The sequence below is a fragment of the Rhamphochromis sp. 'chilingali' genome, assembly GCF_963969265.1.
Source record: "Rhamphochromis sp. 'chilingali' genome assembly, chromosome: 2".
In the NCBI taxonomy this organism is placed as follows: Eukaryota; Metazoa; Chordata; class Actinopteri; order Cichliformes; family Cichlidae; genus Rhamphochromis; species Rhamphochromis sp. 'chilingali'.
In genome coordinates this window covers 65,239,847-65,266,560 of record NC_137930.1, presented here as the reverse complement: position 1 = coordinate 65,266,560, position 26,714 = coordinate 65,239,847, and the positions used below count along the sequence as shown (strand labels likewise).

The 26,714-nt window shown below is 41.4% G+C and overlaps 2 protein-coding genes across 3 annotated transcripts in view; both read left to right on the top strand.

The window, feature by feature from the left end:
- abcc8 (ATP-binding cassette, sub-family C (CFTR/MRP), member 8) overlaps nt 1-21,996 on the top strand; it is a 66,618-nt gene extending 44,622 nt beyond the window's left edge. Inside the window, exons 19-40 of one of the 2 annotated variants that reach the window (XM_080876251.1) lie at nt 942-980; nt 1,580-1,678; nt 4,331-4,415; nt 4,727-4,807; nt 5,699-5,836; nt 6,030-6,155; nt 6,343-6,439; nt 6,905-6,964; nt 7,824-8,071; nt 10,609-10,775; nt 12,126-12,353; nt 12,553-12,645; nt 13,213-13,315; nt 13,734-13,847; nt 14,758-14,878; nt 15,335-15,465; nt 16,193-16,271; nt 16,527-16,635; nt 17,345-17,448; nt 18,939-19,072; nt 21,161-21,223; nt 21,711-21,996. In XM_080876251.1, the coding sequence (XP_080732377.1) occupies nt 942-980; nt 1,580-1,678; nt 4,331-4,415; nt 4,727-4,807; nt 5,699-5,836; nt 6,030-6,155; nt 6,343-6,439; nt 6,905-6,964; nt 7,824-8,071; nt 10,609-10,775; nt 12,126-12,353; nt 12,553-12,645; nt 13,213-13,315; nt 13,734-13,847; nt 14,758-14,878; nt 15,335-15,465; nt 16,193-16,271; nt 16,527-16,635; nt 17,345-17,448; nt 18,939-19,072; nt 21,161-21,223; nt 21,711-21,848 (2,557 nt within the window). In that variant the 3' untranslated portion in view covers nt 21,849-21,996. The remainder of the gene's footprint in view (nt 1-941; nt 981-1,579; nt 1,679-4,330; nt 4,416-4,726; nt 4,808-5,698; nt 5,837-6,029; nt 6,156-6,342; nt 6,440-6,904; nt 6,965-7,823; nt 8,072-10,608; nt 10,776-12,125; nt 12,354-12,552; nt 12,646-13,212; nt 13,316-13,733; nt 13,848-14,757; nt 14,879-15,334; nt 15,466-16,192; nt 16,272-16,526; nt 16,636-17,344; nt 17,449-18,938; nt 19,073-21,160; nt 21,224-21,710) is intronic. The other variant, XM_080876250.1, reaches the window with a different exon arrangement.
- A 564-nt stretch (nt 21,997-22,560) lies between these two features.
- Nucleotides 22,561-26,234, top strand: kcnj11 (potassium inwardly rectifying channel subfamily J member 11). Its single transcript, XM_080876252.1, has one exon. It carries the CDS (start codon nt 23,071-23,073, stop codon nt 24,241-24,243), a length of 1,173 nt encoding a protein of 390 aa, XP_080732378.1. The 5' UTR covers nt 22,561-23,070; the 3' UTR covers nt 24,244-26,234.
- The last annotated feature ends 480 nt before the right edge of the window (nt 26,235-26,714 follow it).

Genomic DNA, 26,714 nt, shown 5'->3' with positions numbered 1-26,714 from the left:
ATTTGTGACTCAGCTTTCCTTTCACTGCTTTCTCACTCTGGACCTACATGTACACACAATGAAGCTTCCATATTTCAAGTATTTGTGTTGTGTTTACTTTTGAAAGCTGTTGTTTCGTCATTAACTGATGCCTCTGTTTCTGCTGACTGAACACGTAACTCTTTGCTATGTAGCATGATGTTTTATGGGTAGGAGGGCAAGAAGCAAAGACCTGAGGCAACACACATCTCATCTTTGTTTAAATAGGAATAATCTAGTTTAGCTAGATTGCCCCAGTGACTGGAAACAGATTCAGTTGCGTTAAATAATAGATTACTGCCCAGTGAAGTTATTAAGGCAATTTAAAAGTATTTTAAAGCTTACCAATCAGAAGGTTGGTAGTTTGATTCCTGGCTCAGACCTGAGTTCACAGGTACACACTGGCCTTGTTTTTTTTTCTTCACTCAGTTTACCTCACTTTTTTATTGTTAGCAGCATCTAACAGTGAGAAACAAAATGAATAAGGTACCAGTGAATGGCCACACACATCCATACACCAGCCGCAGACTTAGTGCTGACGTACTAATCTCAGGCGGAGGAATCAGATTCTCAGAGAACTGCAGGCACCACAATCCAAACGGGGTGATGCTGATTTCCAGTTCAGCAAATTACAGGAAGAAAAATGAAGAGGGCGTGGGCGTTATTTTAGGAAGCATCAGATCACCGCTAATGATAGACTTGCTCATGTAGGGCAGTGGTTGGCCTGTTTGTGTTGGGGTGGCAGTGACATGATTGCCATAGTGAGGGAAGAGTACGCGGGTTAGTGAGTGTGTTTGGTTTTTGTTAATCATTACAGGAATTTGGTGGAGTCAACAGACTGTTTATTTCAGGGGGAACAATGCCTGTTTAATTATTTGGGCGTGTCTCTAATGAGTGCCGTGTGTTTGGTATTTTCTCCACAGTCCGACAGACAAAGACGCAGCAGGTGAAGGAGACATCAGGTGAGCGCAGTCTCCATGGAGATGCATCACCAATAACAGCAGAGCCATTAGAGATGTATCTGTGGGTGGTTATCTACAGTGTGGGCCATTTATATGGATACACCGTAATAACATGGGAATGGTTGGTGATATTAAAGTCCTGTTTGTGGCACATTAGTATATGTGAGGGGGCAAACTCCTCAAGATGGGTGGTGACCATGGTGGTCATTTAGAAGTCGGCCATCTTGGATACAACTTTTGTTTTTTCAATAGGAAGAGGGCCATGTGACACATCAAACTTATTGGTAATGTCACAAGAAAAACAATGGTGTGCTTGGTTTCAATGTAACTTTATTCTGCTACGTTCTGTTTTCTGTCTTTATTGATCACCCTCAAGAACTAGCTATTCCCACTGCTTATATACTTGCCCCAGACCCTCGGTTACATATTGACTCCACAAATACGGAAGGTCGTTAATGATCCCAGAGGTTAAATAGATTTTTAACCTTCACCCATGTGTGAAACTATACACTCATTAAGAGGTAAAATGTAAACATAGAGATATTATTGTGTTTGTTTGACCCTGCTTTAAGCCTGCTTGTGTCGTAAATCTCTGGTAGGAAGAGAGGCCCTGTGGCCTACGCTTCCCAGAAGGCCTGGCTGCTGAACGCCACAGTGGTGGAGAACATCACTTTTGAGATGCCCATGATAAAATCAAGGTAAGACCTCATACTTTTATTGCACTGTTTAAAAAAACAAAGGTATAATGAGTATATTTGTTCACTCACGCTTTTCAGTGGATGCCGCTGTTGGTTGGGGTGCCGCACGCTGCTGGCATATGTATGTTTGGTATAACTGGATCGTTCACACCAGCATTTTTTATACCCAGTTTTTGTCACAGGATAGGGAGTGTGGCAAGCAGGCAATGGACCCAGAATGCTAGACTCAAACGGAATTAAACTCGAAATCTCAGCTTTTATTTTGCTGGCAATAAGGTGAAGAAAACAAAAGCAAACAAGGTAACAGAGCAGGGTAGGAACTGAAGGATGGAGGCTCACGCAGCACGAGGGAGGACCCGACAAAGAACAAAGGGAGACACGGACAACATATACACGGGAGGAGATTAGGGCAGAGTGGACAAACATGGGAGCACAGCTAAACAGAATCTAAGACAGACAGAAGAAGCAAAACTGAACCTGATGCACAGAAAACAAGAAGACAAGGACTGTCAAAATAAAACAGAAGGCAACTAACACAGAGCCCAGGACTATAACTTATAACTTGACAAGACAGGGACGCCAGACAACCACCGAGACAGAAGACAGTCAGACAATGACTTCGTACAGGAGGTATGAAACACAGAGAAGAGACTAGGACAGACTGGACAAGGAGGGGAACTAATACAGTCAGTCAAAACACTAGAAACAGGCGTACTAGCAAGAACTATACTCGAGACTAAATAATTTAGAACAAGAACACGAGTCCAAAACAAAAACCAGGACCATGAACAGTTTTCTGTTACGTATAGACACAACACTACTTATTAACACTACTGCCTGCCTGGAGTTAGGTGCCTTTTTTTGCTTGAATAATTCGTAGGTCATTATTAAGTGGTTGAATGCCCATAGATAAACTTTGAATAACCTTTAAAGACATTTAAAGACTTTAAAGAACTATCATGAAGTCTGGCACCTGCAAAGAAATGAGGGGCTGCACAGACTTTTTGCACTTTTGCAGCTTTGTGGTTTTCACACTCTTGTTTAGATGATTTTTGTCTTTGTTTTCCTTTTTGTGTGTCTGTGGATGTGCAGAACATGTCATACCATAAGTAACCAGTGTATGAGCTCTACTGAAATTCAAATTGTTGTCACTGTGCTGTTGTGACACGTGCAATCACAACAATGTTAAAAATGACATCCAGAGTTGTTCATTATAACAAGGGGATCTACTCTCAGTCAAGTCGAGCAGTTTAGCCAAATTAGAGCCAACAGCACTTCTGCTCCCTCCAGCAACTGTAGTAAATTGGATGTGAATAGTCAATAGTTCTGTTATGAACTCTTCACATAAGCAGCCTTGACACTGAAACACCTCAAGCCAGGGTGTTTTGTTGCTGAAGGTGTGTGGTTCTTTGTGCCTCTTGTGTTGTGATGCAGCGTGTCTCCAGTTTTGCTCGCTGTTGAAAACGCCTGTGGAGGGACACTCTAGATACACACATGCCGCTTTCATCCACACAACAAATGGTATTTCTCAAAGGTCGAATGCATTTATGGCATCGTCTTGGGTCTCTGTGGCTCTAATGGACTGTTTTTGATAAAACAGGTTTAATGGACTACTGTGCTTTGTTGCTGTGGAGATGTTCAATAAAACAGTCTCCAGTCTCGCTCTATCGCTGCTGTCCTACTGCGCTGTCTGTTTTATCCAGCAAAATCTGGATTACCACTGGGCTGCAGCAGGTCCATGAACTTCCAAGCTGTTTAATCAAGGCTGTTGTAACCTGCTGTGTCCGTTATTGTATCACATTTTCTTATGCTTGTGAAACAGTTGGTTCAAGTGATACAGTTCCTCCAAAGCTCTGCTCCAATTCTATGGCTATTAGGAAATGCCAAAGAAACATAAACAGAACACTTTATCACCTACCTAGCTAATATGTAAGTTTGGATATTCACTAAGCAGAGAGCATGTATTTCTCCACCCTGACATAGACCCCAAACACTAAACTCAGTCTTTGATTCAACATTGTGCTGCAAAACAGTTGAATTCCTGCATTTGGAAAAAGCCCACAATTTGTCCCTGTGTATCCACAAATATAAACCATGAGCTAATCTGTTTTGTTTTTAATTTAAAAAGCAGACATCTAAGCATCTTATTTAATAATATCACCTTAAAAAGACTATAGAAGAAGTCTGTGCATTATCTAAACTTCCCAGAGATATTAGAGGAGAGTTTTTTGGTATTTTCTGGACAACGACAATATTTTTAGGTCATAACCTTCTTGTTACTTCAGTAATTGAGTGACTGACAAACTGTCATGTCAAACTATGTGTGGCTTACGTTTTACACTGTGTGGGTTATCTTAAATAGAGAGTAAAGAAATTCTTGTATCGCCTCTTTAGTCTTTGTCTTTGTGGCGTTGAACCCTTTAGGGTAAAACCTTTTAAGATGAACCAGAGAAGCTGCTATTTTCAGTTTCCTCCACTCTCTTTCATGGACTGTGTTATGCATACATAACGCAGTCCCATGAGTTACATTTATGTGAATGTGAATCAATGGCCCAAGAGATAATAATGAGCAGGGCTGTAGTTTCCCTCTGCTTGGTATTAGCAGCTGCTCTCTGCCCTCATCTGTATTCTGTCTCTGTTTCTGCCCGGCAGATACAAAGCTGTCATTGAGGCCTGCTCGCTTCAGCCTGACATTGACATTCTTCCACAGGGAGACCAGACAGAGATCGGGGAACGGGTCAGTATCACAGTAACATTTATGAGTTTCTGTCTGGCTGTAGCTCCCACTGTGGCTCGTTTTATTGCAGAATCATTTGTCATCGTTACTGTGTAGCAAGATTTTGATGTTTGCGTATCAGGAAACTAGACTGACCCTGTTCATTTAGAGCGCTGTCATGTTGGATTTCTTCATGCACCAGTAATGCAGGAAATAAACCCTAGTCTCCTTTGCTCCTCTAAGGAAAAGAGCCGCACATATTTCTGGATATTGTTAATTCATCTTTGTGTTGCAGCCCCTATGAGATAACATTTTGCTGTCCTCCGATGCAGGGCATCATCCTATCAGGTGGACAGAAACAGCGAATCAGCGTGGCCAGAGCCATGTACCAGCAGACCAACGTTGTGTTTCTGGTGAGACTGCACACAGAAATAACTGAACAGTTTAAACGGATGGCTTCTCAGGCTGCACCTGTGATTTATCAGTATTCATTGAGAAACTGTTTCTGTAGCACTACCTGACGGTGCTTGTGATTCTCTTTCTGATGCCTCCCTGTGTGACATAAATAGCTACACACTCTAAGAAGCCCAGAGCAGAAGGTTTAAAAAACATTCCCTGCCATTAAATAGAAATAACTTTATATGACATCGATCTCAAAATTTCCTCTATTAATATTAAAAAAATAGAAGTTGAAGAAACAGGAGAAACACCACAATGACTTTCTGTGTGCTCACGACTCATGACTGGGGGGAATGTAGTGTTCAGTATCTTGTTCAATGACACTTTGACCTTTTAGCTTGTGGATAACTTACCCGATACCCTGAGCCACAGCCACCCTGCCCAGCATTTTTGAATTAATATTTAAATTAATATTAAATATTGTAGTGTAACACATCCTAACACATCCCCATTTATAGTATGTATACATCTATAACACCTTGTGATCACATCCTTACAGTAACATCTAATTTATATTCACAAAACTTCTGTTTCGCATGTTATATGATGATGCCATCAGGTTACCTGGCAACCAGCTAACAACAGCCTAAAATAAGCTGATGTCTGTTTTGTTTTTGTCTTTATCTGCCTACAACACCTTATGAAAGCATTCTGTCATTTTCATTTCATTACATAATAACTTCTCACGTTTACTCAAAAACGTAATTATATATAATATAACTATGATGTTGGCCTAGCAACAACTTAACAGTGGGCATATATATATGTATGTATATTCACCATCTGAATCATGTTTTCAGGAGATGTATTGGTTTGTTTTCCTCTGAACTTCTCTACATATGTAGGATGACCCATTTTCTGCTTTGGACATCCACCTGAGTGACCATCTGATGCAGGATGGCATCCTGAAGCTCCTGAGAGAAGAGAAGAGGACCGTGGTGCTGGTCACACACAAACTGCAATATTTACCACATGCAGATTGGGTAAGAACTGCTTAATAGTTAATAAGACTGTCCGTCTGGGATGGCTGGTATATAATGGACGATAAAGACATCTTATTGTCTCATTTATGACGCACTTTATCTCTCAAAGATCCCAAAGCAAATAGAGATTGAGTCTCAGCTAAATACAGATCATATTTTTTCTATCTTCTTTTGTGTGTGTGGCTATTATTAGATTATTGCCATGAAAGATGGCACCATCCAAACTGAGGGGACTCTGAAGGACGTCCAAAACTCTGAACCTGAACTCTTTGAGCAGTGGAAAACCCTCATGAACAGACAGGATCAGGAGTTTGAGAAGGTGATTAATGACTGCAAAAGCAAAATGTTATCTTTTAATCAGCGCCAAGAATCTTTAATTTGTGTAATTTGAACACTTTCTTTTGTAGATCCAGGTGAGACAGACACGCCGTCTCTGTCTGGAATGAAAGTTAGATTACCTGGGTGTTTTTATGCTGAAATAAATTCACTGTTGATCTCTCCTTCAGGAAACTGTGGCAGAGAGTATGACAGACCTAGAGAGAAAAAACCTGCGGAGGGCCATGTATTCAAGAGAGGCAGCCAGGACTGAAGAGGATGAGGAAGGTGAGAGGACACAGGAAAGAGTCACGATGACAGCAGCTGGAATGTGCATGACTGGTGTGGGTGCTTCTCAGCCTGATTTAATGCTTATGTTTCCCTTAATGATAGATGCAGGATGACAATTCCCCTTCTCCTGCTGAGAGCTTAAGCTTATTCAGCTTATTTTAATCTTAACATCTTTTGTAATGTCTGCAGTTATTTGAATGACTCATAGTTCCCTGTATTTGATTCCTTCCTGTCTCTTATCTTGGTTTGGTCTTTTTGTCTTTTCGTTCCTCTTTTGACCTTTTCAGCAACTGGATACGTCGCCATGTTATTTCCCACCGCCTCCTGCTGTGATTAACCATTGAATCTGATCCTTTCTCTGTGTGTGTGTGTTTGCTGTTGAACGAACACCTGCAGTTGAAAAACGCTAAGGTGCGCTGGCTGTACACTTTATCTTTGTTCTGTGTTGTCTCCCGTGTGCTGGTGGCACCCCGGGGTGGACTTGTGCGATGGCTCCAGCTACCCTCATGTTCGATCGAGCAGGTGTGGCCAGAAAGCATGGTTTGAAAAAAAAAGTTGAAACAGAAAAAGACATTTGTGGCATTGTAGCGCTGCTAGCTAACGGCACATGTGTTTGCTTCTCTGTTTTAGAATCTCATCATCCATTTTCCTGCTCTTTCCCCCTCCCAAACATTTGTCTCTCTTGCTCTTGAAGGCTTACTTAGTGTGAGCATGACTGTAGTTGAGAGTAGTTGTTTCTTTAGGCCTGCCACTCATTATTTCCCCATCTTGTCTGAGCCTCTCAGACACCCACATGCAGCCTCATGCTCCAAAGCTTGCTGCTTGATGTAATGTGATACATTTAAATCCGAAGTGGGAAAAAGGTTGGAGGTCGTTACATTATCTCTTCACCCCCGAGTCAGTGTGCGGTGGTCACCCTGGTGCTCCTGAAAAACATGCCTTTCATGGGAATGAGCGACTGCTTGTCTTTGTGGAGTGTAGCTTCTGTAGCCTCTAGCACACCTTCTCCTCTCATTTGGACCTCTGTCTATTATTTCTTCACTTCTCTCCTTTCCTGTGCTAGTCGTGGATTGTCAGACTGGCGCAGGAGGAGAAATGTTGAGCAATATGTCAGAAAAAGAAAGAGGAAAAAGTGAAGGAATGAAATATTTGAGAAGAAGGGTAGAAGGAGAGAAAGAAATGTAATGAGCGTCTGAGCTGTGAGTTGTAGCAGAGCAGGGCGTTTTTAGACAGAAATAAGCAAATTTACATACAGTAAGATTAAAAAAAATGTGACAATGGAAGCAGTCCTTGCAAAATAGATAACTCGGCCTAATTACATCTCACAATTGGCCAAAAACAAAACCTTTAACACTGCACTTCATCTCTGTTTCAACTCCAGAGGAATCTGTGGAGAGTGAAGATGATGACAACCTGTCACAGGTAATGCGCCAGAGAGCTACCATCCCCTGGCGCTCCTGCGGCACCTACCTGTCCTCTGCAGGGCTCCTCCTGCTCAGCCTGCTCCTCCTGTCGCAGCTCCTCAAACACTCCCTCATGGTGGCCATTGACTACTGGCTGGCCCACTGGACGTCACATGTCATCGCAGCCAAGAAAGACGCCTCAGCTCACAACTGTACCATCGTACAGGTGAGAGGATGCACCGCTCAGCTTTTGATTTAGACACTTAGCTCTTTGTTTCTGCTTCTCTTGAGATATTTTAGAGCCATAAAGTATTTTCTGCTTCGTTCACACTGCCTTTTTAAAAATTATTTGACCATTAATACAATCAGTCGGTCATTTTTTTAAAAGATCCATCTAGTGGGATGAAAACAAACAACACCAATTTAAATTATTGTATAAAATGTTTGGCATCATTTGACTTATAATCCAAACATGCTTTTCTGTAAGAGGTAAATATTAGCTAACGTTAAAGGAATAATTGATAAGCTTCAAAAAAGACAGACTGCATTAGATGCAAATAGTTTATCTGATTGTAGGCCAGCGTGAATTACATAATATTCTCACTAATTCTCAGTTAAGCAGAGCTGACCTACAACACAAACACACGCAGATCCAGACCAACACCAACACACCCTGAAGAGACTGCAGCTCGGCCTCATCTGAATATTAAAGCTGAACTAACATATTTATAGAAGTCAGTTTCCAAATGGAAAATGTTCGGGTTAAAGCACGTGTGAGGTCTGATGTGAATGCCAGCTGCAGTGCTGTAATTTATGAAGAAGTTTAAACTCTCAGTAACTGAGTCATAAATCTGAGTGGGTAAAAGCTGCACTCCTGTCCACACCAGGTGACTGTAGAATGATTTAGCACCTATAAAGCATTTCCTCCACCCTTTTTCTACTTACTACTTGACTGTTTTAGTTACCGCTTAACCAAAATGGTCAGTAGCCTTCACACACTAACATAAAAAAACACTCTGAGTAAGCAGAGGAAGAGTTAACCTACGTCATCCACATTCAAGAAGTCGCACGGGCTGTTAACAAAGGATTGTGTTTCAGGACCAGTAAAACAACACTGTCATCAGTAGTTGCTGTATATATATATTTGTGTGCATGCGTGTCTGTGTTATGTGTGCATGTGTGAAATGCCAGGTCACGTGAAGGCCGTCGACAGACTGCATAAAAGGCACCGTGTCCTGCTGAATATAAGCAGCAGCCGTCTGTCTCTTTCTCTCACCCACAAACATCCACTGCATGTCCAGCTAAGCGTTGATAATAAATTGTCACTTGAATGCTGATCACAACTTGTCTGGCTGAACTTCAGTGCGTCGTTGCCAGCTTTATCTAATCTGCGCTGTGCTACAGACTAATCCACGAGGAGACTCTCAGAAGTCCTGTTCTGACAAACGCACACTCGGCCACTTCACATAAATGCCACACTGCTTCTCTCCTTCTAGAGAGAGGAAATAATTGAGCAGTGAGAGGATTAGATAGTGGAAATGCTTCATGTCACAAGTGGCAACTGGGCTGAGTGATGAGCAGCTAAAGGGTCTTTTTTTCCAGTGATATCTCTGATATATTTTGCTCTTCTTTTATAGGTCCTACCTGCAACTTTTTCACTGTATATAAAAATAAGCATCAGCTAACATTAATAGCTGAGACGGTAATGAGTTCATCTAAACTCCCAAATATATATTCTGAGAGGTGCTGATGACATCAAATTTTAAAAATGACCTTTTTTTCTCCTTCAAATAGTAAATCTTATCATTTTATATCATTTCTATGTTCTAATGTGAATAAATGTGGCTTTGTGATATTTGCATTTCACTGAATTCTGTTTTTAATTACACTTTGCACACCTTCCCAGCTTTTTTGGAATTATCTATCAGTTTGAGGTGCCAGACCTGCTTTTGGATTATGCTTCCTGGCTTTTGTTTAAATTTAGATCAGTGTGACTCAGCGGGGAGAGCAGGTTATGTACAAATCACAGGTTTTAGCCAAGTGAAGCATGCCGTGCTGCAACTGTTTCACTCATGCAGCATAATCATCAGTTCAGTTTGCTTTGTGACTTACGAGATCTAATCAATCAGGACTGCGTGGAAACCATTACAACCATAAAATCCTCACGATTACGCCCTGAAGCTTGTCTTTATATGTTTGCTGTCACTTACATTTTAATGTTTGGTGCTAGAGCTGTTATTTCTTGGCCACTGCTCCTTCAGAGGATGGAGTGCTGTCCCTTAACTCTGTCATTAGTAAATGGTTAGGATCTTGATATTAGGTCTATTTTTATAAAATAAATGTAGCTATTTCTTTAGCGAACTGTGTGAAATTGAAGAAATTTGAATTAGTGATATGTGAGAATGAAAATGAAGATAAACATTTCTTAGTATTATGATCAAAAGTTATCACATAAAATAAAAGAGGATAGAAAATTTGGATCCAGGGTGAAGAGAATAATTAGATTGGAAGAAAAAGGAAGAAGAAAATAGTTCCCCAGCCCTCTTTATTTCTCTTTTTCTGTTCAAATATTACCAGCTTAGCTTGGAAACTCTCACTGGCTTTTGTCCTAGACAGCTGGTTTTTTAACCAGCCTCGATGTTTAATTGTGTTTATAATTACAACAAAGTAAGTAGGACGACAGACTCTTCTTTCTCAAACAACACATAGCATTGTGCTCATGCCTTTTATAACCCCCTCTGTATTTGTATGTGTGTGTTATAGGACTGTGGCTTCAGCCACTCCTGGTATCTGTCTGTGTTCAGTGTGCTCTGCTGCCTGGGCATCATCCTCTGTCTCGCCACCTCCGTGGCTGTGGAGTGGACCGGTCACAAAGTGGCCAAAGAGCTCCACCACAACCTGCTCAACAAGATCATCCTGGCCCCCATGAGGTGCGACGCTCAGCGCGTTTGTGTGTTTGTCTGTGTGCACGTGCGTGTGTGTGTGCATTATGATGTGTGAAAACGGGCAGAGACAGAGAAAGATGTGTGTTTGCTGATGATATAAGAGAAAACACAGTTAAAAGGTTTTTTGCCTCATTACTCTGAGCACCATCTGCTTTCCTCATGCAAAACCCAGGAGACATCACCTGCCTCAAGACACATTGGAAAGCACTGTATATACACATAAAGAAGCTGCATTAACATACTGTGCAGAATTCACATGAATGAATGTAAACTCAAGATTCAAGATCTTTTATTTGCCACGTGCATAGTTATACAAGTACAACACGCAGTGAAATGTGTCCTGATACGCTCCTCGACTGTGCAAAAAGAGAGAGAAAACACTATATACAGTAAGTAAATATATACAAAGAGGACATTATGTGCAGTAACTGAGCCAGACAACTCTGGAAAAAATCTATTTCCATCTGTAAGTCAACGTTTCGGATTATTGGCTCAAAAAATGGCATGTTAAATTTTTAACTTACTAAATCAAGCTTCTGAAAACAACTCAAATATGAGAAAATAACATGAATGTTTGAGTTATAAAGTGGAAATGCATTTTTTTCAGTGGCAGAAGCATCCACACTGTTTTTAAATATTGAATCTTATTTTATTTTATTGTATAATTCTGATCTTTGAAAATAACCTTATGAGATTAAATCAGTCATGTCAAGGCACTTTACGTTGTAAGGTTCAGTCTTAACAAGATGATAGAAAGGATCCCCTGCGAGCAAGGTCCCATATCAGAGGAAGAGACCCCAGGTGGTTGGGGGTGAGCGGAAAGAGGTGGGAGAAAGCCCACAGGTGAAAACACAAAGTTAATGACATGCAGTAGAAGCACAGAACTGCATGGAGAGTGGAAAAGAGCCGAATGGAGAATGCTCAGTGCATCATGGGAAGTCCCCCAGCAGCCTGAGCCTATAACAACATAACAAATGGTTAAGAGTCACCTGATCCAGGCCTGCCTATAAGCTTTATCAAAAAGAAAAGCTTTTAAGTCTAATATTAAAAGCACAGACACCTCTAAGGGAGCCAAGTGCTCTATTTGGGATAATTTGATACTTTAAGGTCTTTAAGATATGATGGAGCTCAGGTCTTCGTATGTGAGGTATGTGAGAAGGATTTTAAATTCAATTATGGATTTAACAGAGAGCCAATGAAGAAAAGCTAATCTCTTTCTAGTCCTTGTTAGAGCTCCAGCGGAAGCATTTTTGATAAGCCGGCAGTATTTCAGAGAGTAATCTGGTCATTTTGATGATAAAGTCCAGGGGATTTTACTCTCTTTCTTCTCTTCAGGCTCTTTGAGACCACTCCTCTCGGCAGCATCCTAAACAGATTTTCCACTGACACCAACACGATCGATCAGCACATTCCCACCACCCTCGAGTGCCTCTCCCGCTCCACCTTGCTATGCGTGTCTGCTTTGGGTGTCATCTCCTACGTCACACCCGTTTTCCTCATCGCCCTTCTGCCGCTGGCTGTCACCTGCTACTTTATTCAGAAATACTTCCGGATGGCTTCCAGGTGAGTCTGACGGGATAGTTGGAGGGAAGTCACAGACACATTGCTATATAGCCAGATTTTTTTTTTTTGGTGGGACAAAATAAATATTCCTTTTCAGAATGAAATTCATTAGATTTATGATTTGGATGCAAAAATCTAATATCTGAATGTGGTTCAGCTGATATTTCCCCGTTTGCTGTCTCTGCTATGTTCTGGTCAGGGACCTGCAGCAGTTGGAGGACAGCACACAGCTCCCTTTACTCTCCCACTTCTCTGAGACAGTTGAAGGTCTCACCACTATACGAGCCCTCAGGTAACACATGCTTACATCCTTGGTGAAAATGGGAACTTTTAAAAAGCCATAGCCGAGGTTAAAAATACAATATTTTTCAAAAGACTTCAGAACGCTGTAGGATACTTGCGTGCAAACAGAGACACACAAAAGCTTCAGCATTTACGACTGGACTAGAGTGGACTGTTGGTTAGGTAATTATGTACTGTAGAAGTGAAAATGCCAAAAGCTTATTTCAGGTATTTGGCTAAAATCAAACATTCAGTGACAAAGGAGCCACAAGTGCAAACATTTGAAGTTGTTTTCAGATCCTCGAGATCTTTGCACATTTGGAAAGGCAGCGTTTATTGAAATATCCTTACATATGTGGCATTTTCCTGAACCCGAAAATGTCAAAAGAAATTTCAGCCTTAAATACCAAACAGCCAAAGCCATTAGTTTTATTTCTGTCACTAAAATGTCATTATATTCCTAAAAGATAAAGAGCAATGAGAAATAGCATACGGTGCTCTTCTTAGATGTAGATGTAACGCAGTCTGTGATACAGTGAAATAACAAATGAATGAATTAAACCCCTTCTGTTGGCAGGTATGAGCCCAGGTTCAGACAGAGGTTACTACAGTTCACCGATGCCAACAACATCGCCTCTCTCTTCCTCACAGCAGCCAACCGTTGGCTGGAGGTCCGCATGGTAATGATCCGTCTGCTGCGCCCTTCTTTAAAATTCCCATCAGTTCTGCTTCACTGTTTGTCAGATATCTGCTTCACATTTATGTCGATGTTGCTGGGTAACTGCTCCCTCTGTTGGGGTCTATAAAACACTGAATTTTTCATTCTCGTATTAGCTTGAAATGCTGTCTACATGTCATGTTTTATGTATTGACCGTGCTGCTCACAGTTCATTCGACTCCTTGTGTTTCACAGCAGCAGAAACCTTTGAAATGTTGATGAATGCAAACAAGAACACGCCCCCACCGCCCCCACTGTTATGTCTGCTAACAATAAACCAATCTACAATAATGGATCTCTTTAAGCGTTATTTACCTTCTTCAGTTATTAAGTGAAGCGTTAACTTCTCGCTGCGATGTTGACTTCGTCTGTCTCTGCAGGAGTACATCGGAGCCTGTGTGGTGTTGGTGGCGGCGGTAGCTTCCATCACCAATTCGCTCTACAACCAGCTGTCCCCCGGGCTGGTGGGGCTCGGTCTGACATACGCACTCATGGTGAGAGTGTGTGTGTGTGTGTGTGTTTAACTGTTTAGCTGTTAAGGTATTTACAGGTTTAAGCTCAATGTTGCAAAAACCTCCCGCAGCACTAGTAGTATAAAGAACACTTTCATTACTTGACCAATGTGTTTCATTTGTAGTTAATTTATTTTAAAAAAGGATGGAGAAAATTGTCTTTTGTAACAATTTCTTTCGTCTGTTTCTACTGATTCTTACATGTTTTAGTGCAGACAGATAAAAATAACTTTTACAGTCACAGTAAAAAGAAAATGTGTCCTTTCTCAAGTTTGTACACATCAGTGAAAAGAAATCTGATCCTTACCAGGTTTTAAATTGAGTACATACAACCTGAGATGAACAAAAACACATGACATGCTGCACCATAATAATTAATCATCATGGTTAATCTTTTCTGTATGACTTCATCAGTCTCTCGCATGGCTCACTCTTCTTTACAATGTTGCTTCAGTTCCCCGTTTATGCACGGCTCTCTTAAGTTTCTCTCTGACACATGGACTGGACTGGGTCACTGCAACACCTTGATTATTTTCTTTTTCAGCCATTCTGTTGTAGCTTGGCCACAATAAAGGTTGTGGATGCTAAAAGGTAGAAAAGGTTGATTTTTGTGTAAATTTGTTTCTTTTTTTGGTATATTTTTGCTGTAAAAATGCAGCAATTTCAGATAAATTGGGAACAAAATGTTTTTATTTCAAGTGTTTTATTTCTGTGTTTCTGAAAAAGCCGGTCTAGAAAATTCATCGTGACAGTCACGAAAAGCCGAGACACACTGAGGATATTCGAGTTGTATCTGGGTGAAAACAACAACAATGTCCACACCGAAAGGACTGCGTGTCTGTGTGGTGACATTTACTCAGCTCATCTCCTCCCTCCTCCCTTCTTGTATCAGGTGTCCAACTACATGAACTGGATGGTGCGTAACTTGGCAGACATGGAAGTACAGCTTGGCTCAGTCAAGAGGATTAACGGCCTGCTCAAAACTGAACCAGAGAATTACGAGGGACTGCTCAGTGAGTGCACTCTGCCGCCTCAAATTAAACTTTCTTACTGATTCAGCAGGCGCTCAGAGAAATCATGTCTAACGTCTTACCACCTGAAAAGTGTTTGTGATTTCTTCTTGAGTGAAGAAGCCTGAAATTAACTCTACGTTCATCACTGTCAGTTCAAGAAGGCTGTCATAATGCTCACGAGAAATGGATCTTTATCCCTCTCGCACTTTTTGAAAACTCTGCTAATGTCGTTTTATATCCCCTAATAATCGATCATGCATGCGCCATGTAAAAGTGTGTGCGTGTGCAGTATGCAGTGCGTCTGTTTCTTATCCATAAAATGTGGGAAAGTTTTACATTTTGGTCACAAATTGAAGGAGAATATATGCTGGTAAGGTGGATTCACTCAAGTTTTTTGCTTCTCGGATGGAAAAAAGATCAAATTGAAAGTCGTGATGTTTTTCTTGTGTGTCTCAGCTGTGTCTCAGGTTCCTGACGGCTGGCCCCGACAGGGAGAGATCAAGATACAGAATCTGAGCGTTCGTTATGACGCCACGCTGAAGCCTGTGCTCAAAAATGTCAACGCACATATCAGCCCTGGTCAGAAGGTACAGGACAGAAACCTGTGTTTGAATGTGGAGGAGCATAACAGATTAAATGAAAACTATTTGGAGAAAAAACAAATATAGGTCATATAGTTGCATAACAGCTAAATGACGCAATTTTTGCATATTTCCATTTAATCTGGTGTTATTTTCCCTCAAACTTTTTGTATTTCTGTTTTTTATGTTATTATTTTACTGTTGGTGTTTGCACGTGTGCCCCGTCAGATAAGGAAGCTGTCATTCAAACTGTGTTATGGACTGTTTTTGATCAGCGTCAGACTCACAGCAGAAATACATACTAAGATTTAAATAAACCGGACAGCTAATTAACAGGAGAAATGATACAAGGTCAAATAAATAAATCACATTTAAATATAAATGAAATAATGTCTGCATTTATTTTTAATGCCACTTTGGATGCATTTAATGAAATATTAATGTATTCACTCAATACTTTATTTTTTGTGATTTTTATTTTTATTTTACCAATTTAAGTCTTCTACTTGTGAAAAGAGATAATACAGAAAATACACATTTTAGTTTACTGAGCACTGGTGAGCCTTTTAATGGACTTTGACATGTTCAGGGAGTAGCCTGCTCTTGCTTTATCCTGCCTTAACAGCTAAGATAGACTCTAGCCACATGCCTCCCACACCAGTAAGCTGCTAAGAGAATGGATGGATAGATTAATGGTGATAATTATGATGACTGTTTTTGCTTTTTTTCCCAGGTGGGGATCTGTGGCAGGACCGGCAGCGGTAAATCCTCTTTCTCCTTGGCCTTCTTCCGCATGGTGGACATGTTTGAGGGTAAAATATCACTTCGGCTTCACACCAGCACAAAAAAAAGTTAACAGGATAAAATATACATCTACTTTTGGCTGTTTGCTTATTCACACGTAGATCTGCACGTTTGATTTTTACACCAGATGCCCTTCCTGACATAATCCAAATGGGATTCGTGTCTCCACAGGGGATAAAATAATAATTGAAATAGTAGAAAAAAAGAGGAAAAGTGTCTTAATTGGTGAAATCGGGGTGTTTTTGTAAACTTCTGTCACACAGGAAGGATTGTGATTGATAACATCGACATCTCCAAGCTGCCTCTGCAGACTCTCAGATCTCGGCTGTCCATCATCCTCCAAGACCCTATCCTGTTCAGTGGCACCATCCGGTACAGTACACTTCTCTGTCAAAAAGAAGACTAGTGAATCAGTGATTCTGCATTATAGTAAACGGGGGGGGGGTAGAGAGTCTTCAAAACAGGAGGTGAGCTGTGGATAAGAGCAGTGTCCTCTGAAAACTGCAGTGAAGAGGTTTATTTTTAGACTCCAGCAGCACTGACCGTAAAAGCAATGTCATCCCAGAGAAAAAACAAGCTGCACGATGGTCTCAGACTGTAGTTTTATCCAGTGATGTAAAAGTATATTTCAGTGTTTGTCCCTTTACATGTATGGACTCAGTTTAGTGACGACAGAAGGGTGTGTCGCTCGAGTTGACCAGCTCATACGCTTTAGTCCATTTACTGGAATATTCATTACACAGTCATCAGAGACGCTGCTTCACATAGATCATAATGAAAATGGCCCCAGTGACAGCTCGGAGGTGAGGATTATATTAAAGCTTAAATGTACAGACCACGAATAAAAATGACTTTTTTAAAGCAAAAATACTGATTTCAGACCCTCAAAATATAATATTTATTATGTCTTGTGAAATACAAACATGGATTATTGGTGACTTGGGATATTAGGAAGGATATTTCTCACTGTTTTATGACATTTTACAGATCATCCAAATATTTGTCATTCAAAAAAATGCCTTAATCATGAAGTAACTGAAAGTTGCAGCACTAAATGTAGCTTGTTTTTGCGGGTTTGTAGGTTCAACCTGGACCCAGAGATGAAAGCAACCGATGAGATGCTGTGGGAAGCGCTGGAGATAGCTCAGCTGAAACTTGTTGTTAAATCACTTCCAGGAGGCTTGGGTGAGACATCTGTGTTTGTTCATATGTGTGTGTCAACTATATCGCATTTGCAAACTGTTTATTTTAAAAGACACACAGAAAGTAAAGTGTGCTCACCCGGATCTGAACATTAAACAGAAAAATTAATTCTTTCTCAGAAGTTACATGCACTCTGTCAGCGTCACATCTACCAGCTGCTCGAGTGTCCCCATACAAAGATCGAGCCGCTGTATCAGATGACATGAGCATTCATTTTTAACTCGCTGCAGTGGCTGTTTTATGTGCTGCTGCTCCGTCCTGCACAGTCTTCTGCTCGTGGTTTTGACACAGGACACTAGACAGTTGCCGCCAGCAGGACGACTCGCGGCCAGATCAAATATTATCTGAAAGTCAAGTCAGAAAATCCAACGTGCATAAATGATGAATGCTTGAAGCGATGATGTTGCACGGGGCCGTCTTTGTGTGGCCATTAACACTGGCGCGTGAGCACTTCCAGTTTATCACTCGATTCCTTACGTCTCTGCCGTCCTCTGGAATTCATCACAACAACAACAAAAGAAACGCTTCTCTTGTGAAATAAGCCTGCTGCTCATCTCACATTATCAATTTTAGTCTTGTGTGACACTGACGAATGTGTGTGTGTGTGTGTGTGTGTGTCAGGATGTGACAGGTTCAAGCTAAGCTGCTTGCAGCTTTAGTTTATGTCTGCTGGAACCAGATGTTCAGTAAGATATTGATCCCTGAGGCTGGAGCTGATGGCTAATTAAGTTCGTCCTTTGATTTGGTTTAAGCAACAATACAGTGTGCTATAGATTTATGCTGTGTGGTGAACCAACCTGAGTCCTTGTTACTGCCTTTATATGTTCATAATGGCAACTGTAGTTTGAGGAATTAAAAAATAACCTTATTAATCATATTTAATGCAAAACACCAAACAATGCCTCTCAGTGTGACTTCACTGCATAATGCAGCTCACCCCTCCCATTATTTCTAACCCTTTACATTCACCTTGTAACTAGTTTGATTCCTGTTGGAAGCCTCTGTTTGAAGAGTGACACGCATCCTACTGTTGAATAAACCGAGCGCCGGATCCTCTCGTTGTTTCTTCTTTCTGTATATAAACGTCAAACTTACATGACGTTACAAACAAAAAGAAAATCTCAACATTCAGCGAATTAAGTCATTAATTATTTACCTAATGGTAGATTTTTTTATTCTGTGTTAGGTTAAATCACTAGAGAGCTCTTTGGTTCTTCAAGCATTTTTATGACTTAACCTTCATCATTTATAACACTGAGGAGAAAATGGGAAATCAATATCCTATTGATCTGCAATCCAAAACCTAAAGGCTAATTAACTTTACCCTCTTACTCTTTACACTCTTACTTAAGAAAATAACTGAACTACGTAGTTCCTCTGTAGTGTCATGTGTCGCAAAAAACAACAATAAAAATTGCTTCTAAATTCTGGAAATGATTGAAACATATTGAAGTGTATGTTTGTGTTTTCAGATGCCATAGTGACAGAAGGAGGAGAAAACTTCAGTCAGGGTCAGAGACAGCTGTTCTGTCTGGCCAGAGCCTTCGTCAGGAAAAGCAGTATCCTTATCATGGACGAAGCCACAGCATCCATAGACATGGCAACGGTGAGTGTGTAATTAAACAAAGAGCATCTTTAAGGCAGAGAGTGGAGAGCAGGTGTGAAGAGAGAGAAAAGAAATGAGAAAATCAGAGAAAGGGGAGGTGAAGGACACGAGAAGAGCAGGGGTGACACAGTGCACGCGGTAATTTTCATCTGTGGGCATGGCAACAAAGAAAATGAAGGAAAAGCTGACAGACTGAATGATTTGTGAATAGATGTGCAAAGGTAAAAGATTAACACTTTGTTCTTTTGTAGAGTAATATTACAAGAGGTACAGAATGAGAAAAAAAAATCTCAGCAGTTTTGGGAGTAAATGGTAAATGACCTGTATTTGTATAGCGCTTTACTTAGTCCCTAAGGACCCCAAAGCGCTTTACACTACATGTGTAACATGTAGTGTACATGAGTAAACCTTTAACTGATGCTTTTTGCATGCAAGGAGAAAAAGTGTAGGAGAAAACATGCATGAAGTGCCAAGAGAAAATCTGAAATAGAAGGAAAATACTGAGCACACCGAGAGCCTGAGGGGAATTTCAGGAAATGGTTGCTCCGTACTTAAAAGCCTCTCTTTTATACGATTGGCCACAAAGAGCGCCTGTTCCAGCTTACAATAAGGCAGCAGCACTGCCCTCAAGGAAACACGATTGAGCCTGTAAGAAGGGACGAGACAATGAACAAGAGATGATGGTTTGAACTAGAGATGGACCGATCCGATATTACGTATCGGTATCGGTCCGATACTGACCTAAATTACTGGATCGGATATCGGAGAAAAATAAAAAATGTAATCCGATCCATTAAATATCACGAAAGCACCTCGCAAAACTTGCAACACGCCGTAACTCACCTCAGAACGTATGCATCACGTGATAGAGCGGCTGTGGCATGCGGGACCTGTCGGTGGTCTGGATAGCATGTGGAGCTTCGCTAGCAACCTGGCATTTCATCTCCGACAAAGTTATCCCCGAGAGAAGTAAAGCAAGTGTGTAAGTCCATCTCTGAATGTTTGTAAAGCATTCCTGCGTTAAGCTTAACAAGCGACTGCCTCTCGCTCTCCTGCTGCTACTTCAATCGTGAAACTGCTTAAATGATCAGCTGATCGGCTTTTCTGTCGCGAGTCCGTCTCTCTTGTTTGTTTTTGGCCCACTTTGCACCAGAAAGAGGAAACCAGCGGCTGAACAACAGCAGCACGTTTAAGCTTGATCAGCTGTTGTTAGAATGTATTTATTTTCTTTCTTATTCTCATTTAAAATGTCGAGCTTTTAATAAATAATTATCTGACACCCAAAGTTTTAATTTGATGTAAAATGAATAGAAGTCAATTACTGTATATAGTGACTATTAAGTCTAATATATACCCTAGTAAGCTATAGTACTTTTTACTTTGGGAAGGTACCATCTGTGCAGTCTGCAATTTTGTTGAAGAAAGATGTTGAATCTATTTAATATTTCTTGAAAAATAATTGATTTCTGTGCATTTTTTTTTCACACTGCATCAAATTAAGGTTGATTACGTCGATTAAGCATCATGAGGTGGCGCGTGAGGGGTGGTTCCCTATTTTTTATTTATTTATTTTTGTTGTTGCTGGGAGTTGGAACCCTATTAGTTAGGTTGCTTAATATTTACGCTAAGTACTCTTTAAAATACCAGAATAGGGAGGATGGTGTAGGTCTAAGTTTATTAGATTGATCAGTATTGCTGAACTATGAAATATTTTTTTTGTATACAGGTATAACAGAATAGCTTTAGTGTAGTTGTTGTTTTAAACTTGAGTATGAACTTGCAGACTTGCAAAATGCAGCAAGATATTTTAAAAAACAGTTTTGTTGATTAAAAAACACTATATCGGATCCATATCGGTATCGGCAGATATCCAAATTTATGATATCGGTATCGGTATCGGACATAAAAAAGTGGTATCGTGCCATCTCTAGTTTGAACAATAAGGGTGAAAATGTGATTTTTTTTTTAAACAACACGAATGATGATGTTAACTATCGAAAGCACCTTTTGTTTTTACACAAACTCTGAATCCCAGTGAAGATAAAAGCATGTTTGCTTAAACTAACCTCCCTGCCTCCATCTCCACAGGAGAACATCCTGCAGAAAGTGGTGATGACTGCTTTTGCTGATCGAACAGTAGTTATCATAGCAGTGAGTATATTCCCCTTGCCATTTACAGTAATGCATACAGCTTTGGCATTATCACAAGGACTGCTGACCTTTGCACTGCACTGCTGACGCTTTAAACAATAGCTTTGCCGGCATTTTAACCTTGAAAAGCTACAAATACAGTGCTAGTTATTGAAAGAGGAAATCAAGGCATGTTTCTGGTCTTATTCTTTGTTATTGCAATTACATTATAGAGAAATAACAGAGGTTAAAAAAAAAGTATGATAAAATGTGTGGTGCTCACTTTTAATATTTCTCATGAAATATTTAAGAACAAAAGCCAAACAGCCAGAAACCTGATGAACTCTGGTATTTACAGTGGATGCAACCACACACTTAATTTACCAGCCAATATAAAGATGCGCATACAGCTTTTTCTATCGCAGCTTTGTTTCTAAACCGTCCGAGTGATCTAGCATTGGCTGGACTGCTCACTGCAGTAATTACTTTCTTCTGCTCTGTCGCGCAGCATCGCGTCCACACCATTCTCAATGCCGACCTGGTGATCGTGATGAAGCGGGGGATCATCCTTGAGTACGACAGACCGCAGGCTCTGCTGGACAAGGAGGACAGTGTCTTCGCCTCCTTTGTGCAAGCGGACAAGTAGCACAAGAGGAGGAAGAGTGTGGAAGCATTAAAGGAAGACATTCAAAGTGCAATTGATCCCATGGAATATATTCCTTTTATTTTTTAATCATGTTGTATTATATTTGTACATAAGAATGTTAATGCTTTGTTAATAAAACATAACTTATCCTTAAAGTGTGTGTCCAGAGTTATTTGTGCAGTGAGACTAAAAGTGTGTTTTGGGCATTTGTTAAACTTGCTGTTTGAAACTGATTAGTCATCATGGGATTGTAAGTTTAAAATGACCTGGAGCTAAACAGACAAATAAATGCACACTGCCAGAAACAAAGCATGCTATAAACATTCTTCATGTGCTTCTAGTGGGATTGAGGCTGCACTTAATGGAGTGAACACTGACAATCTGACAATAGAAATTTATAAAGCTGGGATGGGCTCGGAGATGAAAAACAAAACAGACAAGATCTGGTTTCTGTGGTTGACCAGCCCACTGCCTGCTAGTGCCTAATGTTGTTTAAGTTACAAAAACTCTGACCATTATATGATCGGATAATAAGCTGCCTGTGGCATAGCAGCTACACGGCTGAACAGTTCTTAATGCGTAATGGTCTCTCCTGCATTCTCATTGAAAATGAAAGGAAGGGCACCACTCTGGTGGTAATGGTGGTAGTGGAGGGAGGGACTGCCTCTCCTTCTCACGTTACCAAGCTATAGCGAAGTAGCGAGATCAGCAAAGAGCCAACTGCGCCTCATGACCCTGCCTCCTCTTCCAAATGTGATAAAACTCAGCTCAGAGGCCCATTACGCGGCGATAGAAGGAACATTTTACATCTCACTCGATTTCCTTTACGCACAGGGCCGCGGTGAGTGCATACCAACGCAGCGGTAGATGGAGATCACAATGGGAACAAAGCGGTGTGCCACAACTACGCATGGTCGCTCCATTTCGTGAGTGACGGCGTCAGCTGCGGAGCTGTTAGAAGAATCTTCTCATGGGATTTGGCGGTTGCGAGGCGCCTGATCTGGAGGCAACGTGAGGAGCACACATACCTCCAGAAAACAGGGCACTACAAGGCTCTCCCTTCGTGCACCTGACAGCTGCCGAAAAGCTGACACCGCACCGGTGAGTACCGGCTGGTAAGAGAAGTCACCGGGAGAGAGGAGAATTCATTTTTTTTCATCCAAGCACAAGCAGGCAGCACCTTCAAAGCGAAACGGCTGTGGGTACGTAGCATGGGAGCGCTATGTTGTCCAGGAAAGGACTCATTCCTGAAGATTACTTGCTTACACGTTTGGCCGAGGATGTTCTGCAGCCCAAGTTCAAGGCGAAAGCGGGGAAGGCTCGGTTCGTCTCCAAGAACGGCACATGCAATGTGGCGCATACCAACATCCGAGAACAGGGCCGATTCTTGCAGGATGTGTTTACCACGCTCGTGGATTTAAAATGGCTTCACACGCTCATCATTTTCACCATGTCGTTTCTGTGCAGCTGGCTCCTTTTTGGAATGATCTGGTGGCTCGTTGCGTTTGCGCACGGCGACTTGGACCAGAGCGGAGACGACTTTATCCCGTGCGTAACGGATATTCACTCCTTCTCCTCCGCGTTTCTGTTCTCTATAGAGGTCCAAGTGACCATCGGCTTCGGGGGCCGGATGATCACGGAGGAATGCGTCTCCGCTATCATCATTCTGATCTTGCAAAACATCGTCGGGTTGGTAATCAACGCCATCATGCTTGGCTGCATCTTCATGAAAACCGCTCAGGCCAACAGGCGCGCGGAGACGCTCATTTTCAGCAAACACGCTGTTATCTCTGTCCGAAACAACAAGCTCTGCTTTATGGTTCGCATCGGGGATCTGAGGAAAAGCATGATCATCAGCGCCACCGTGCGAATGCAGGTTGTCAAGAGAACCACCACGGAGGAGGGAGAGGTGGTGCCACTAGACCAACTCGACATACACATGGATAACCCAGTGGGTACCAATGGCATCTTCCTGGTATCTCCCCTCATCATCTGTCACATAATTGACAAGCACAGCCCCCTTTACGAGCTTTCAGCCTCTGATCTGTTACACCAAGACATAGAGGTGATCGTTGTGTTGGAGGGGGTAGTGGAGACCACCGGTATCACCACCCAGGCCAGGACGTCCTACGTGTCTGAGGAGATCCTGTGGGGACAGCGCTTTGTGCCTACAGTGTCCGAAGAGGACGGCATGTACGCAGTGGACTACTCCAAGTTTGGCAACACTATGAAGGTCCCAACACCTTGCTGCAGCGCTAAGAAACTGGATGAGGCAGGTGGCATCGCTCGGTTTAAACTGACCGAGGGCGTCACCTTGCGGGCGTCAGTAAGAAGACGTCGGGGCTCCGCGGTGGCTCGAAGGTCCAGGCTGGAGACCATGAAAGCTCACGATTAAGAGTGTGAAAATCATGTCTGCGAGCATTTTGTATGAGTGTTAACAGTCTAAGATTGGTGGTTATAGATTCAGATAATCATATTTATTTTATAACATATGACAGGGATTACCTGTAATCAACAATCAGCATATTCTCTGCAGCCGTATGCAGCCCGTGCGCACAACATGCTTTTATACTCAGGGTCAGCGTGAAAATGAGATAGAATGCACTGATAATTAGAAGTGACTGTTGTATCAAGAGTGAATCAGCTTGCCTTTTATTTAAAGAAAAAAGTGACTGCATGTGTCCTAAATAAATAAAAGAACGCTGCTAGAAATGGTGTTGTGAATGGGTCACAAGACGGAAATGAAATTAGAACAATGAGGCACTCCCACAATTAAGCAAGGCGTTCTCAACATGCGGAAGAACTCATTAGTATATCCCCTGATTTTACACAGCATAAGTTATAGCACAGTAGGCTGTAGCACTAAAAAAAAATCTGCACTACAGTTTCTCATTACTCTTGTCGATGGCTACATAGCTGCCAGCTACTCTGACAAAGATTAAAATACAAACAGTCAAAGATCAGGGCTGAAGAAGCAGTCATACCCAAACCCAACTCTACAGGCTGGATCAAACTAACCTTACAGTTCCCACAGTACAGTCAAAAGAATCATTTACATTTTATGAGATCGCATTTTCCACTTGCAGAAAAAAGGCGAAATGTAAAGTATAAAATATATTTATTACAGAAGCATCGTGGATGAGATTGTGCTATACTCAAGTATGACTTCCCTCCAGTTAGCTCTTTTCAAGTTTCACATGTATCCTTCCACAAAGTCTCTCCAGATAAGGAACCAAAGGTTTTGGCATTTTCTCCCTAAACAGACAGGCAGCCAGACTGCCCTCGAGGTCTCCACAGAGGCCAAACGGAAGAAAACTGAGTTCTTCACTCTCCAAAAAAAGATATCTTTTGCCTGCCTCCCATCTTCCATTCATTCTAACAAGCTTCTGGTCATACTAAAGAACCTTTGATCACCATTACAAAAGGGTCAACACATGCTGAGTAGTATTTTATCTTAGGAGTGAGGTGGAAACAAAAATTCCAGTGTGAAGTTGGTGGAGTTCCCATCAAAATGCTCACATCAGGCTGCTTCTTCAATTTCCACAAAAAACAAAAACAAACAAAAGACACAGAGACAGCTGGCATTTCTCTCTTTTATTAGATTATAATCCGCAGAGCTTAAAATATTAAATTGCTTTTAACTTAGTTAATAATTAAAATACATAAAAACAAGAGCCAGAACTGAGGAACCCTGCAAAAAAAGTTAAAATAAATAAAAAAGGAGAATTATAAATTGAATCCTCCTCCATACAGAGGCTATTTCTGACAGAACCCGCTTGTGATTCTTTGTACAGTAAAGTCCAAGCAGACTGTGCATTTTCTATACATGTGTAATGATACTGTTATCATTTCCAAAGTAATTTTTCCTCTGATATATATATAAAAAGCAAATTTAAAGGGACTGGTAAAAATAAAATAATTTTTATTTTGCACTGGAATTACTGGTTTAAACAGCAGAGCAGCATCACACCATTGCCCTCACCTCTCACTCCATCCCTCTCTCCCCCTCTCTGCGCCTGCAGACATTACCTCATGTCTTTGTCCTTCTGTGCTGCTGGAGTGAGTGGGTGGAGATGGTGTTGGTGGGTTAAGGGGCTGCTGCTGTGTGAGACACCAGCAAACAGCTCTGATTCACCTTATGCAGGCACCAATCTGTCTCAAAGTCTCGATTCTCTGATAGGATTAAATATCTCTCATACAATCTTTATATTCTCTTCTCCGTCTCCCCGTTTCTGTGGCATCTTCCACATCTTTGCTGCCCTCTAAAGGTAAGCTCTGGGATATTTTTGTTAAGGGGTTCCCCTGGTGATTATTTGACTATATTGTAGTTAAACACAATCGACATCTGTCTGAGCAGTCTGGTGAACAAGGGATAGAGAATGAAAATGAGTAGAGTCTCTCTGGCAGCAGTGACGTATTCTCTCAGGTCCTGAGTAGGAAGCGCTTTAATCATCCCCCACATAAACAACCCAAAACAGTGATTGGCTAGTATCGCCCCTGTCAGGCAGTAACATGGCTCCCTACTGGCCAGGGTAGTGGCCGTGCGCCTGTCGGCCGCCTCCCACTGTCGAAGGGGGGAAGGACAAGCCCACAAGTCAGCAGAGACGCCTCTTCTCCACACATCAACAACACTGTACAATAGTAGGTCGAAGCAAAGCAGAGCCCCCCTTCCTGTACTGTATGTTAGGCAGAGGATAGAGGGAGGTGAAGTGCTGACAAACACACTGCACCTCCCTCTCAAACCAAAAATAAAAAGTCAACAAAAAATAAAAGAAAATAAAAACCAAAAAAAATAAAACACATACTTTTTGTTCCTAGTTTAAATTGCAGAGAAGGTGGGAGGAATTTGTCCCTTGGAGGAACGCT